The sequence below is a fragment of the Montipora foliosa genome, chromosome 4, assembly GCF_036669935.1.
Source record: "Montipora foliosa isolate CH-2021 chromosome 4, ASM3666993v2, whole genome shotgun sequence".
Classification (NCBI taxonomy): Eukaryota; Metazoa; Cnidaria; class Anthozoa; order Scleractinia; family Acroporidae; genus Montipora; species Montipora foliosa.
The window spans coordinates 24,661,504-24,676,503 of NC_090872.1; the positions used below are offsets into that span (position 1 = coordinate 24,661,504).

At 38.8% G+C, this 15,000-nt stretch overlaps 2 protein-coding genes across 4 annotated transcripts in view; one reads left to right on the plus strand and one right to left on the minus strand.

Moving 5' to 3' along the window:
- LOC138000412 (uncharacterized) overlaps positions 1-12,101 on the minus strand; it is a 72,310-nt gene extending 60,209 nt beyond the window's left edge. For 2 of the 3 annotated variants that reach the window (XM_068846811.1, XM_068846810.1), the window contains exons 1-5: positions 12,031-12,101; positions 6,799-7,111; positions 5,179-5,325; positions 3,631-3,753; positions 1,903-2,025 (exon numbers count right to left, since the gene is read on the minus strand). In XM_068846811.1, coding sequence (XP_068702912.1) covers positions 1,903-2,025; positions 3,631-3,753; positions 5,179-5,325; positions 6,799-7,111; positions 12,031-12,048 — 724 coding nt within the window. In that variant the 5' untranslated portion in view covers positions 12,049-12,101. Of the gene's footprint in view, positions 1-1,902; positions 2,026-3,630; positions 3,754-5,178; positions 5,326-6,798; positions 7,112-11,467; positions 11,567-12,030 lie in introns of all 3 variants that reach the window. The other variant, XM_068846812.1, reaches the window with a different exon arrangement.
- Positions 12,102-14,785: 2,684 nt separating this feature from the next.
- LOC138000418 (uncharacterized) overlaps positions 14,786-15,000 on the plus strand; it is an 8,169-nt gene continuing 7,954 nt past the window's right edge. The window contains exon 1 of the mRNA XM_068846822.1: positions 14,786-15,000. This exon is cut by the window's right edge and continues 103 nt beyond it. The gene's annotated coding sequence lies outside the window, so the exon portion shown is untranslated.

Here is a 15,000-nt window from a genome sequence, read left to right on the forward strand (position 1 = left end):
TTGAATTTTGATTTAATAATGTCAACTGAGGTTGAGCATCGATATCGCAGCTCGAGTGGCAGTTCGTTTTAAAGGTTTGGAACCGATCGCGACCGCGAGAAGCCTCGGTCAGTTGATCTTCTTGGGTGAGAAAAGACTTGCAGCTTGCAACTCAGAAACCCTGTCAGGGGTTGTCGTAATCTTGGATCATCCATATTTGGAAATGCCACTGTGATTACGATTGTCTTCTTAGTCAATGGATGAGCGATCTCACTGTTAAGTTCTAAAAGCCAGAACCTGATGATAATTTCAGGACATATAAGATAAACGATAGACCGAGTAGATTCATCATGTCTAAATTTTGACAAAAAATGAACAAAAACCAAGATCTTAAGTGACAGTTATATTTCGGTATAAGCTATACCATCATCAGACTGAAAATGCACACAAAAATTAGGAGCTTAAATAGTTACAAGATGTATACTCAAGAGAACAGGCAGAGTTCTCTGCTGGATTTTAATCTATTGTTAAGTGATGGCGATTGGCGCTTGATATGGAAGGCCTCTTTAAACAATAGCAGGTTCCAATTGTCGTCATAATCTAACACCGTGGTGTTAATATTCTGAACTACATTGATTGCGTATTCATTGTTGCCAGAAATAGTTGTTGTGGTGATGTTATTTAAAGTATCCGATAAATTGAATAAATTATGGGATAAAGGCTAAATGTTTAGTTTGATGCATATGATGTTATAGCTTATACGGAAATATAACTGTCACTTAAGATCTTCGTTTTTGTTCATTTGTTGTCAAAATCTAAAGACACTAGGAGTCTACTCAGTCTATCGTTTATCTTATATGTCCTGTTAACTTCTCTTTAGCGTAATTAACTCTTCATGAAATGGCAATCTAAGAGTAATTAAGACTGAAACCTAGGGATACAGTATATAATTGCTGGTGGCGTTTCTCATGAGGCCGGGATTTTTCACTCCATCCACACTTCTCCACCACAATACAGTACAGTACAGTACAGTACAGACTGGCTATAGTTTACAAATGTAATTATTACATATGTTATTGACTAATAAAAACTCTAAAAACTATCGTAGTCGTGCATTCAAACCTCTAGTTCTCAGTGTGACATAGCTCTAATTTTAAACCACACATAATATAAAAATAGTGAGTGTTTTATTAATATTTCTTGTGTTTGCACTTAGCGAGTTCCAAGTGTTGATAGATCGGTAGTGAAAGGAACGTCTAGGTTTTCCCTGAATCTGGTGTTATAACTATGGATTCCTGTTATTATCCTGATGTAGCTATTTATGTAGGAGGGCACAAGCCCATTCACTGTTTTTATAGCTGGGTGACATCACGTACTAACAGCTGTTGTTTGATAGAGGACCAGCCCAGTTCCCGCAAGACTGGTAAGATATGGTCAAACGTCCTAATATTAGTTAACAAGCGAACAGCAAAGTTTTGTGGAAGCTGTAATTTATCAATGCTCTGCTTAAATGTGCCAGACCATACGGTAGAACAATAAGAAAGCTTACTAAAAACAAAGCAATTCAAAATGGTGAAAAAGTACAGATTTAAAAAATAGATGTCTGACTCTGCTTATCTGGCATAGAGTAGTAGGAAGGGACAAAGTCAATGAGTTAACATGTTCATTAAATGTAAGGTTTGAGTCCAGTATGATACCCAAATCTTTAACTGAAGGTACTGGAACTAGGTTTTGGCCAAGAAAAGGAACTATGACATCTGGGATTTTACTTAGTAGCTGTCGCGTTCCAAACAAAATGAGTTTGGGTTTACCACCTCTTCTTGTAGAAGGAACGGCTGTGCAGAGATGGGACATATATTCATGACTCTAATTTCGCACCGCTCTCTAGAATGGGTATATTACTATATCATTTTGCGATCTCACCCATTAATTGACAATATTTCCCATCTCCAGTAAATCCAATCCTACAGTAACACCTGTAAGATCCCTCCTTGTTCCTGCAGACAGCATTGGGGTCACAAGGGGAAGCATTGCATTCGTTGATATCTGTTTAATTAAGAAAAAAATACATAGCCGTCAGGGCAGTGTGGTTTGCTGTTATGATTGGCTTGATGGAGACAAATGAAGAGCTTTTGCGCGAGAGATCGAACTTTAGAATCGTTGCGGACAAAAGAGAACGACGTTTCGAAATTTCCGGGTTTAATGTTGCACCTGCCATAAACGTCAGTTAAATATCTCAAGCGCTGACATCTTTCGAGAAAAAGGATACCGTACGGGTCTTACTGCCGTCGCTTTCCTTCTCAATTTCTTTCTCCCTTTTTTACGTTAACGTGAAAAGAACTGCCATCAGGTAGTCTCGCGATGTGTAGTTTTCCTGGATCGGTCACAATGTGGTGGCGAAACAACTGGTAGCGAAATGACCGAAACCAATATCAAGTCTAGTTGCCAGTTCCTTTATGTAGTGGGAAAAAGTCACGCGCAGCCACTAATGCAATAGGCTAGGACTGACGTGTTTCTTTGTTCACCGTAAACCGCAATCGTCTAAAAGTCACGTGACCATTTGAGGTTGAGGTTCACGTCTATGTAGCAGTAAGCTGGTGAATGACGGCAGAGTTTTTCGCTAGCTATATAGTTTTAAACATTTAACTCACGTTTTGACTTGAATTTTACTTTTCTTTAAGAGTTATCTCGATAAATGAGAGGTTTATTTGATTGAGTTGCGAGATTATAAAAATTACCAACAACACCCGTGAACCCATGCGTCGTCATAAACAAACATGGCGTCGTGATCGATGCACGTGCTTCGTTGAAAAAGTGAGAAACTATTCCCGTACGGCGAACTCGGAACTGTAAACGGCTGTCAGGACGAAAATTATAAAGAGGTTGAGATTGCAAATGGTCAGATATTCGTGTCGTGGGGAAGGTATTGTTAAGCGGTTAGCATGATCTCCTTCAACATCCGGTCTTAACACAAGGGCGTGGCACAAGGTATAGACAGCGCATATCACCGAAGTAGATGTCAAAATACTTAAAACGAACGGAAATGGCAGAGCACTCAGCGTTTTATTTAATTTGTTTGTTTCTTTGTTTCCTTTTTTTCGCACTACTGTTCTTTTGTTTGTTTGCTTGTTGTTTACTCAGATACGTGTGATAATGCAAGATTAGCAGACCCGGGCGTTTCAATAAAAGCCAATTAGCGGCGGTCTTTCGCCGTCTATAAAACCTATTACCTGCGTCCGATTAGCCTTTGATCAGGCTTTTGCGGTTGTCTTGGGTTTGAGATGCGATCACAGCCGCTTATTTCACCATCGCCAGCCGCGGGAAAAGTTATTTAAAACCTGCAAACCCTCATTTTTCGCATTGACCAGAATAGTTTCCATATATTTACCGTAATACCAATAAAAGGCAATCACAACAAACGCAGACAATCTTAGGAGCCAATCGCTACGCAAAGCAGATAAACGCCGCTAATTATAGACGTGTGCGCGCAAGTCATAATTGATTTGCTTTATCTTAAATTTGCTGAGAATGTTTCACGAGATTTTGTTGGAAAATTGTAATACGTACTCATGTAAAAGCCAATTAACGAGCATTTACATTCAATCAGCTGGAAACCGCTTTGAGGTAACTTAACATTTTATTTATTTTCACCTGTGCACGATTTTCCGTCACCAGTGAATCCTGCTTTGCAACTGCACTGATAAGATCCAAGGGTATTGCTGCATACAGCATTCTCATCACAGACCAAGGGAGAAGCTGAACATTCATCAATATCTGCAAAACAAGACGCACTGTATCCTGTATCCTGTTTAAACCATCGATGCAGTTTCCAATAGGTTACCGTAACGCAAGAATGAAGTTGGCAAATAACTAAAGGGACAGACAATATGCCGACTGTATAATTGGAAAATAAAATCAATCGGTCTGTACGTGTTTATTTGCTGACATGGTACATGGTAGAGCAGTGCAGTGCAATCGGACGATGACCGGCTAAGTTTGAGTCCCGTCAAGTCTAGAATTTTTCAAGGTCCCTTCGCAACTAGGACAATCATTCTCGTTAGAGTCATTAAAACCGCAGTCAGGATATATTTTTTTTTTCATCAATCAATCAATACAATTCTTATTATTTTCGGGTCTTTCATGTATCTAGCTACATAATAAGCTAATTGGGAACACCTATCCACTCCCATATATTTAAATGTATAAACATAAAAATAAACTGATCTAAAACATATTAGAACTTTGCTGACGTTTTGGTTTATTAACATTACATGTTTACTCACAGAAGGCATCCTGAAATTTACATAGTGCAGTCTTTAGCCACCAACAACTGATAAATTTTTGGGTGCAAAAAGCGCTTGATCCCAATGCATTCTTTGAAAAGTTTGAACTTTCAACCCATCATTGCTCAGAGATTATCTGGCATATCCGATTCAAATTTTCAGAGGTAGCTAATTATGCAAAGCCCTTTAAATGTTCAGTACTTTATTTTCGGGTGACTTATTATAAAACGATAGCCTTGAGCAGATAAGACAAAAAATATAACAAATTTCCCTATACAATGTGACTTGTAAGGTCTCCATATATATATCTATATATTTATTTATTTATTTATTTATTTCACGGTCTCAGAAGCTGAAGAGCAAGCAAATCCGACGACAGCGTCGCCGGGTTCCCAGAACAAATGCGATTTTTTCATGGAATTGATTGTACTCTTAATCTTAGGGCCGATTTACACGGTACGATTCTTGTCGCATGCGACAAACTTACGACAGGTTTACAACTGGTTTACCGTATTGTCGTGTAAGTCAGAGAAAATGTCGCAGCATTTTAAGCAGTGTTTAAGACGTCTTTTAAAACGCTTCGACAATTGGAAGTCGTGACTTAGGCCTGTCGTAAGCTTGTCCCATGCGCCAAAATCGCACCGTGTAAATCGGCCCTTAATGAAAACTGATTTCACACTTAAAGTAGTTTTGAAAACGAGGTTGAGGTGAATAACGAGTTTGGGCGAAATTTTTAGCCAATCATTAGCAAATTAAGCGCAAAATCATTCGCGAAATTTCTTTTGACACCGCCGACACTAGCACAACCACTAGCACCCGACAGTTCCCTCCCTTTTGAAAGAACTTTAAAATCTCACATCACCCTTTACAGAAAACATTGTTTTATCAAGGCTAAGATTAAGAGCACGGTTTTTACCTTCCGTCTGCATGTCACAAAATGCAAATACTACCATATTAGGTTTAACGCCTGACAGCCAATATCTTCCGCTGACCGCTTCTCTTTCACTAGCCTTTATTTCTTTGCACGATACCGCTGCCAACTCAGGGATGGAACCGAGAGGGGCTGAAATCGAAACAAAGCCGAAAAAATTTAAGCAAGCGAAAATAAATAATACAACCGACGTTTCGGAGTCTTCATGGCGACATTTTCAGAGGAAACTTGAGGAAAACGTTAAAAGTATTTAAAGAAGTATTTGGCAATGAAATTGTCAATAGGGATTGTGAAGTAAATTAAACAATACTTTTGCTAGCGCGAATGCAATCTGCTTACACCTTTCGGCTGGGTTTTCGCGGTTTTTGACAGGCACTTCTTACGCAGCGAGAAACGCTTCAGTAGATCTTCTGAGACCTTCCAGTGCATGTTCTTCTAGTGTTAAAAATGGAGGTTGACTGGTGTTAAGGATTGATTGGAGTGCAGGGATGGCGCAGTGGTGAGAGCACTCGCCCAATGTGGCTGGGGTTCGATTTTCAGATTCGCGCGGCGTTATATGTGGGTTAAGTTTTTGGTTCTCTACTCTGCACCGAGAGGTTTTCCTCCGGTTTTCCTCTCTCTTTGTTGATTTCAGTTTATAGTGTCCCCTAATTAGTGCTCCAGCGTTAGAAGACTAGACACTTAAATAAAGTTATTTTCCTTTCCCTCCACACGATCGTGCAAATGTCCGCTCGTATATCTTCCATAACCCACAAAAACTTGCATAAATACGGGAACATGGGGAGGGGACGGAGGGGATAAGATCACAAATGTGGGTCGAGGTCGATTCCAGAGTTTGCCACGGTCCCCTCTCCTCGAAAACCAACCTACGATTTGATTTCATTGCATTTGATTCCTGTGCAGTGTCCCCACTGGACCATTTTCGAATTCTCACGGCTGGACTGCATCTAGCATGGAATGGAAGCTAATGCGGGCAAATCTTTTCAAATGCAAATTAATTTGCCCGCTTTAGCCTCCATTTCATGCTAGATCCAGTCCAACCGTTAGAATACGTAACTGGCCTGTTAGTGCCACTAAATACACTTAAATAAAAGAAAGGTTAAGCGTGACGTTTACGGCAATCGACAGGCTCCTGCTTATCGTAAAAGCGTGAAAGTACTCTCATTTTAACTTGCCTCCTTCCTTCATATCTGGAGCTAATTAACAGGACAGAAATGAGCTAACATCAAGCGGGGTTCTTACATTTTTGGCAAAACTCTAGCTAATTTCACTCACTACAATTGCCGTTTGGGGTAAACGTCATGCTTAACCTCTTTAAAGTTCATTATGATCATTAGGGAGCTTTGGCACGCAATATTTTTGAGACGCAGACGACAACCGTAAGTGAGCTGTTTTCCCTTTTAAATTTGTCTTCACTCAACCACATTTATATTGCTAAGTATCTTTTCTCCATGCATTAGAGATATCGATGATTAGTTTTAAAATCTGGAAGACACTACTTTCATCGCAAGCAAAATGTTTACTTCAGGTTGCCATCCGAGTCTCAACTCTTTTATTACATTACTTGCCCTGTATTGCTAAGGATAAAAATCCTTTATTATATACCCCTGTTTTGCTCTCGAGTGAAGTAATATCTGTCAGGATCAGGAACAAAGTCCTTGGGACAGGCTTCCTTCGTTCGATCACTAAACTCACACATGCGTCGTGACAACACAAAGTTAAAACTTTGACATCGATTATCTCTTCGACATTCCGGCAGGCACATGAGTCCAAGATCTGCTGGCATCGTCTTATAAATATGCTTCTGCAACATCCTTCCAGATATTGACATTTGAGATCCAGAACTATGGCATTGTTGAGTGGCCGCTCGGGCAAGCAGTTGACCAATGACCCCAAAATATAACAGGTGTCTCATGTCCTGAAAAAAGTTTGAAATGGTACAGAAAAGCTCAAATTTTATGTAACCTGAGTGGGCTTAATAAGCTGACTTGGTTGTGGCTGTTCGATGTGTAGAGAGGGGAGTGGAAAACATAACCATGTGTAATCAGATAATAGCATTGATTTCATTATCTGAACACCAAATAAGTTTGTCTTCAGTGGCAACAAATTCAATTTCACCTCGCGTCGCAAGTGGCCAACTGTTAATTATACACGTGCTGCAGACGTCCAAGTATGTTCAGTTGATTGACAGTTCTATGTTACGTGCGGTCAGTAATTTTAATTAACTGAACTTTGTCGCATTTGTTTGGCATTATGAAAACCCTAACATGTAAACAAATTGTCCTGTGTTTGACTGGTGATTTTGTAAGGCAACATTTGATTAACAGGAGGCACTTCTGACAAACTTTCCTATATACGCTTCAATGCTATATAGGTGAGCGTAGAAAGTAACAACTGAAAAGATTAAACTTTTTTCGAATGTTTAAAAACTTAAAGCTTGTTTCTGCCTCCGAGGCCTAAAGAGAGCGACTAAAGCTTCATTGAAGGGAATATCCTGCGTGACCAGTTTTACATGCTCAGACATCGTCTTTAATATTTAATTTACGCGGACTTTGTGTATAAGGAAGTGGCATATAGAGTAAGTCTACTGGGCTGCGTTAGAGGTTGCACGAACAAAAGAGACACCAATACCTGTAGGTTTTAACACAATAATTTTAGTCGTTGTTCGATTACTGTAAAGTTGAATGGAGCAGTCCTTGACAACACGACCAAGACTACAATAGAGCTCTACCCGGATAATTGCTGTCTAAAAGGGTTCATCTTAGGCAACGGATTGCTTGAGTTGGTCGTTGCCCAGTGGCCCAGTGGTTAGGGCGCTTGCCTTGAGATCCGGAGATCCCAGGTTCAAGACCCGCTCTGCCTACTCGTCGAATGTGATCCTGGTAGTCCCTGGTTCAACTTCCCAGCTGCACTTGTAAATAGTCCCTTTAAGTATGCATTGTATTGCATTGTAAAAATGGCGCTCATTCCAAGAGGCCAAGCTCATTGTTTTGTCTATGACTCCATCCGGTTTTTTTGTCTTAACTATACCAAAAGGCATAGAAAGACTAGAAAGAGGTTACCTATATACACAGTGACAACCCTGGGAGGGTAAAAGATCCAGACAGAAAATTCAGCGAGAGGCACCAAAACACCCCCCCCCCCCCCCCCCCGCTCTTGCACATTTAATAGTTAAGATGCTGCCTAATGCACATCACCACTCGAAATCTGGTTAGCTACGGCACTTTATAGAAAGACATTATAGATATTTAGGCGAGCCTAAGAGCGGAGCTTCTCAATTATTATTATTATTATTGTATATTTACGTTTTTGTTTACAACTAGTCCGCTTGCCATACGACAAGTCCAGACTGCTTACCATAAATTTAAAGTATTTTCCCGTGCTCTTTCTAGCTTTTTCGTCACCATTATTCAGCCTGTTTTCTCGTGCTCGTGCTTACTCTTTTCTCTTTCTCGTCCCTAAATTAAATATTCGTCTCGTTATTCGCGGTCTTTCTTGCTCTCTCTCTCCCGTTGTATGTCATTGATATTTCGCCTGTTTTCTCGTGCTCTCAGTCGATCTCTTTCACGTTTAGCATCGCCTTCTCGTCAACTGCTTACTGCCTTTTTATCTCGCTCTCTTTATCGCTTCTTTCCTCGTTGTACGATATCTTAGCTTGCTTTTGGTTGTCTCCAAAATAAATTTTTGCTTGACTGTCTTATTAATGAGCTACTAAAAGCCAATATCAAATGACGTACGCTGCATGGCCATGCAACTTCCCGCCCAAAAAAGGCGGGGTTCCAGGAGGGTTTCATCAGTGTGACATTTCGTGTTTACATGAAAAGTTGAAGGTACCGACGTACGGACGGACGGTCGCCCGATGACGTCATAACCAAACCCAACGACAGGTTACTCTTTCCTAGAAACACATAAATGCCCTTATTCTACGTTTTCCTACGGTGGCCCGTAAGGGACATGGCATTTCGTGATCAGTTTTCCTGCTTCAAAATTTCAACTCGAGATTTTGTGTTCACAAACTCGAAATTTTGAGTTCACAAGCACGAAATTTTGCTTTCACAAACTCGAAATTTCGAGTTTGTAAACTGGTCAGTGTAAAATGCAGACTGCAGACTAGGGGTGAAATGCAGACTAAGGTTATAATCTAACTGTTGAAAAAGCCCATACCTTTTACAAATGCTAACAGTTACGGTCTAAATATTGTTTTGTGCCTAAGGTTAGCGCTTCTGAAAAGTTTGGGCTTTTTCAACAGTTACATTGTAACCTTATTCTTCATTTTACCCCTTGTCTACAGTTTGTATTTTACACTGACCAGTTTGTAAACTCAAAATTTCGAGTTTGAAACTTTGAAGCAGGAAAATTGATCACGAAATGCCAAGTCTCTTTGACGGGCCGCCGTATTTCCCTTTCTTTTGCGAAGCAGCTCGATATCTCTAGTTAAGAGGCAAATTGTGGGCCAAAATGATCAAACTACTTTCTGCATAACGCCACTCTCCATTCAGTTTCACATTTGCCGTTTCCCGTTTGGGCAAAACCTCTCGAACGACATTTTCTGCCGCCGCGCGGAATACTTTTTCATATTATCAAATTTGAATGCTTTTATTCTCGTTTGAGGTTGTAAGTATTCGTATCTTACTCGTATCGTAGTTGTCTTTTGCAAATTTATTTTTACTTTAGTTGTACCTTTAGATTTCTTGTAAATTTTATATGGATGCAACGTGTCTCCTACGCCAGGATACTAGCGTTAGCACTGAATGGTCTTGCCTGTATGAATAAAGCTGTACTTTGACTTGCTAATTTGAACACACGGTACTAGATCTCCCAAAAGCTTCCGGCTTAGCCAAAGCGGAAAAACCGATAATTGACACTCTTGTGGTGAAAACAATAGCATAAGCAAGATTTTAAAGAAACCCAAACGCAACTTTGCTAAAATTGTTGCCATTTTAGTAATTGAATGAACACTGCATGCGTTGGGCAATTTCACTGTAATTCAGCTGATAAGTAAGTAAAATTCTTAAAACTTTAGCAAAAAGAATTAGCTCAGTCAAAAAGAAAGAAATATTTAGCTTAAGTGCATGTTTAGTTGATCAATTACCCGGATTAAATATTTAAACTTCTCTAGTAGGGATTTCTAGCTGATGTTATGGTTAAAGAGATTGGTAAAGAATTACTTTATTTCTTGCTGCATTATCGAATCGTGGGTCCCTCGTTAAGTGATCATGCAGTTTGAAGCATATATTTTCAAAGTGCATGGCTGTCTCGTGATTTCTTGGTGTTCTTCACATTCTTTACAGTGAAGAATTTGAGAAATTATACTAAAAAAATTATTCTCCAGATTGTCGTATAATCGCCGCTGTGTTGAAATTAAAGGAGCTCAACGAGGGAAATTTATAGAAAAACAACTACACAAAAGACTGTCTTTTAAGTGAAACGCTTTAGCAGCTGCTAAACAATTAACTGACTCAGTGACGTGTGAGACGTTGTAAGCAAACACTTCTGACATATAAGCATTTTTTGAAATACACCGAGTTTTCGCATAAATGGTCGTTTCCTTGGAAGACGAGAAGAAAACAGGGAAATAGGGGTTTCAAACGCAAAGTTGTATTTTTGCTCAATCATGGTGAGAAATCAACAGCAGTAAAAGCTTATAACAGCAAAATGAATGCTGGCAAACACCCTACTCAGAAAATTAATAATACATTTCATGTTTAGTCCACTCAAAACTAAAATCTTTCGTTTCGGAGGCAAAAAAAAAAAACAGAATTTAAATAAGTTAGAGGATGAAATGAAATCCAGTTTTCCCAACACGACAAACATGGCAAATGTTCATTTTCCGCGCTAAAAGGAAGACATTCTGGAACTGACCATTCCTCAGTTTAAGAAATGGGAGTTGCTACCCCAGTTTTTTTCCCTTTGCTGTCCCGGCCTTATCGACGGCATTTTAGCTCTGTGGACGATAATATAATACACTATAGCTACCGCTGTGAATTTTCCCCTGCAAAGCAGAAAAGTAACTTGTCCAGGTGAAATCAATCGCTCAGTCGCAGTTAAATTAAATAAAGCAGTCCAAGAAATTTGAAGATTGCAGTCTCCAAGTTAGTAGAAGTAGCCACTCAAAGACATCGGGTGTAATAAGAGTTTTACGTTCGAATTCCAGTATATTTGCACCGTAAAAAGTCTTGTCAAAATCAAATTCCTTTCAACTAAGCTATACTGTGATTTAATTTCAAAAGCTACGCTTTGAATTCGCCCATATAGAGAAACAATGATTACTTACTGTTCGCTAACGTGACTTATTGGGACTTCAAGAAAGATGTGCAATCTGTAGCCAGCTCTGATTGGAATATGCGCAATCTGTAGCCAGCTGTGATCGGACCTTTGTGGAAAAATATTCAGTCGTATCGGTTGAGGTTCGTAGCAGCGGTTCTTATTGAAGACTTCCCTAGTATATTTTACCTCAGTTGTTTTCCATGTATCTTATTAATAAACAACTTTGTCAGCTGCCGAATGTCAACTGACGAAACACCCATTTCATCAAATATGAATAAGGGCCTTTATTACCTGAGTATTGTTTTGAGCCTGTGTAAGGAGTTCTGAAGAAAAATCCAAAATTGAGACTTAAATCTAGTAAATAAAAGTGGCTTCAAGTTAATTTGACCAAAAGCATAACGGCAACTAGCGCTTTTAAAGAAAATCACAACTAGTGCAAATAAACCGCGCGAGTGGAGTGGAAGTCTCCATTGCTGGTTGAAAACAGTGGAGTTAAGCCGATCACATATTTTAGCATAATCATTTTTACTAATCATAATCATCTACAGTCAAATCTGTTTAAACTGTCACCTTTTCTCCTACGGCCATTTTTTTCTCAGCGGAGGGTTCATAGAATTTCCTGCAGGAACCCACAACACAACAATAACAACAGCTCAGCTCACAACTACAACAACAGAAAGCTTCATTTATATGACTATAAAGACCTTAAGAGCAATAAAACATCTGCTTAGTACGTTAATGTAACAGCTTGCATGTTATCGTTGTGTTAATTCACTGGGCCTGGGAACAACTTCCGGTCCGAATTGTTTTCTCAGTGGGCCCACTAGGCTCGGTTACCACCCGCTGTTACGAAAATGGGCGAGCGCTCCCAGAACTCGAGTGAGTGGCAGAAATCGAGCCTATGGGCCCAGTTCATAGACCAAATCGTCTAACTCAATGTTGTACCCAATTCAAATCCGTTGGGAATAAAACGTTTTGTCTCAAGTATTTCCATATCATACAAATGAGAAAGCTACAAAATCATGCAAAAGCAATACACAGAGGGTCTTAACCCCGAGAGATTTGAATTGGATTCGTCATTGAGTGAGCCAAATTGTTCTATTGCAACCTCCTGCTTCCATTTGGATTTGTGGTTGTAATCGCTCACGATGTTTGTAATTTTATTCTAAGTTTCTCTCTCTAATGGAGTACCACTCTTGTACATGTGGGTTTTCACCTTTTCTTTGTTGTACTTTTTTTTTTATCTTATCTTTTCTCCTGTCCCTTACACCAACCTGGTTTTGTATGTTATTTTGGCTATCTAGTTTTCACCAAACGGTACCATTAAAGAAATTGTTTTGTTGAGCTTGTACCTGGTTGACACTGTGCCCCAAATACGACAGTTAAAGTTGATTATAATGTTAATTAATACTTCTAGCAATGATGCAATTCTCTTGTTCCTCCCAGTAGTCATCGCTTTCTCAGATCATCAACCAATCAATGTGCAAAGGTTTTCGATTTCACTCACAGGCGCCCCAAGTTCACAACGCGATTTGCAATGCATAACAATTATGTAGTAAGAGAGTTTAATGGCGAAAAAGTTAAGTTAAGGTGAAATAAGTCTTTCGCTCGCAATAAACTTTCGCTACCTCAAATATCTTGTTCACTTTTGTTTTGGGTCGATTCATTAGCCATTGCTGACATAGTGAACCACAGATATCATAATATGTCGAACTGGATTGAAACCAGCGAAAAATCGTTATAAGCTTGTTGCATGCAAATTATAAAGAAAATCTAACGACCAGATTTTCTGCAAATAATCAAAACCGATTTTAAAGGCCTTTTTGTATTTATTCATGTTGTCATGGCAACGGCATATGCGTCAGCTTAACTATCAAAAACCTGAAGTTCGTGTTGCTAACTTGCTTGCTACCATTTTTGGCGACCAAAGGATGACGGGTTTTAGAGGAAAAGGTAAATGAGACATAGGTATCAAAAACTGTGTTCAGCCACCTTAAATTAACAGTGATTTCTGCATTGTTAACTTCGCAAGTGAAGTCCAAATTACACAAGCTGCTTTATTAAAAACATCTTTTTGTTAATTTAAATTTATTTTTTATTTAGTCAAAATTGAATGCTATCAGTTTAAATGCACTTCATGTAACATTTAACTATACTTGCACATATCAAAGGGTATGAATAAAAACAAAAACAAAAACAAAAAAGCACGAGCAAAGGCATGGGAGAAAACGAGAAACAAACAGTAACCAGATCGCTAATGAAAAAGCTTTCTTTTCAACTTTCCATTTTACATGTAACCTGTGAAAAAGCTCTTTACAATAGATCGATCTCTGAGTAATTCTACCGGAATAAAAGTAGTGTTTTCTATCATGGGAATACAGAGGGCAAGACGTGATAAACACCTTCACTCAACCAATGTCTTTCTTATACACTAACAACATCCCACATAAAATTAAGAAGGCATCTATACTCTCGCCATTTGAAAGAGCATTTACAAGAAGTCTTTTATGTTTCTTTTGAAATTCGTCTCATAAGCAGTTTTTATAACTACAATAGTGTTTTACCTGCTACTATGTTTCTCTATTTTAATAACTACTTATTAAATGAGAGGAGAATCTCAAACTGAGTAGTTTCATGGCGTGGAATACAACCCCATATCACCTTTTATTGACTGTGACAGCTGGCGTTCTGACAGCTTTCTAAATTTTTTTGGTATATTCCCTTTATGCCTGTCTTTATTAACTTAGTCTATACTACCTGTCGTTTCATTTTCAGTCATGATCAATCTTTGTTATTTTTTTAGTTTATTTTTATCCAAGCCATGTTTAGAGCGTTCACACATCACAGACTTCATGTTTTGTACAAAAAGATAATTAGGAAATTACTTTGTTTGCCGGTTCTGTATAGTAAAGAAACGCTTGCAATGACACGTTCATAGGTTGGTTCTTCGTTAGGCTTTCGAAGTTCAATCTCAAACAGGGCTCTTCAGGTTCAAATTGACATGAACTACGACACGAACATTTTTTTTTTAAGTCCGCAATGCATAGCCGGTGAAGTTTCTTTGCTACCGCGCTGTCATGCTATACGTGGTACTTTGTTTTCTTTAATTTGAAGAGGAGAAAAATTAGTTTTTTTGTTTACTTTGACTTAGATTTAGTCGGAATAAATTGACCAAATAAAATTAAAAGATGCAAATTCTTTGTATGTTCTTGAAGAAGACTATTTTTTCTGTTAACAAAATACCTCAGAGTCTTTTAGAGATACCAAGTTGAAAACCTGTTGTATTTCTGCAATTCCATGCAGTCTCAATTTTTTTTTTCGCCAGGATTGCTTGAACTTCAAAACTATTCTTACCTAAGGAAGTTCAAGTCCTCATTTATGTTTTATGAAATGGGCCTTCCAGCAAAGAGAAAGTTATTGTCCGTTATTGTGTGCAGCCAGCATATCACGTCCATCAGCTGACAAAGATATTTACGGAAAGGATGCAAGGAAACTGAACTACATTAATAAAATACATCACTGCTGTGGTCGTCAACAGCA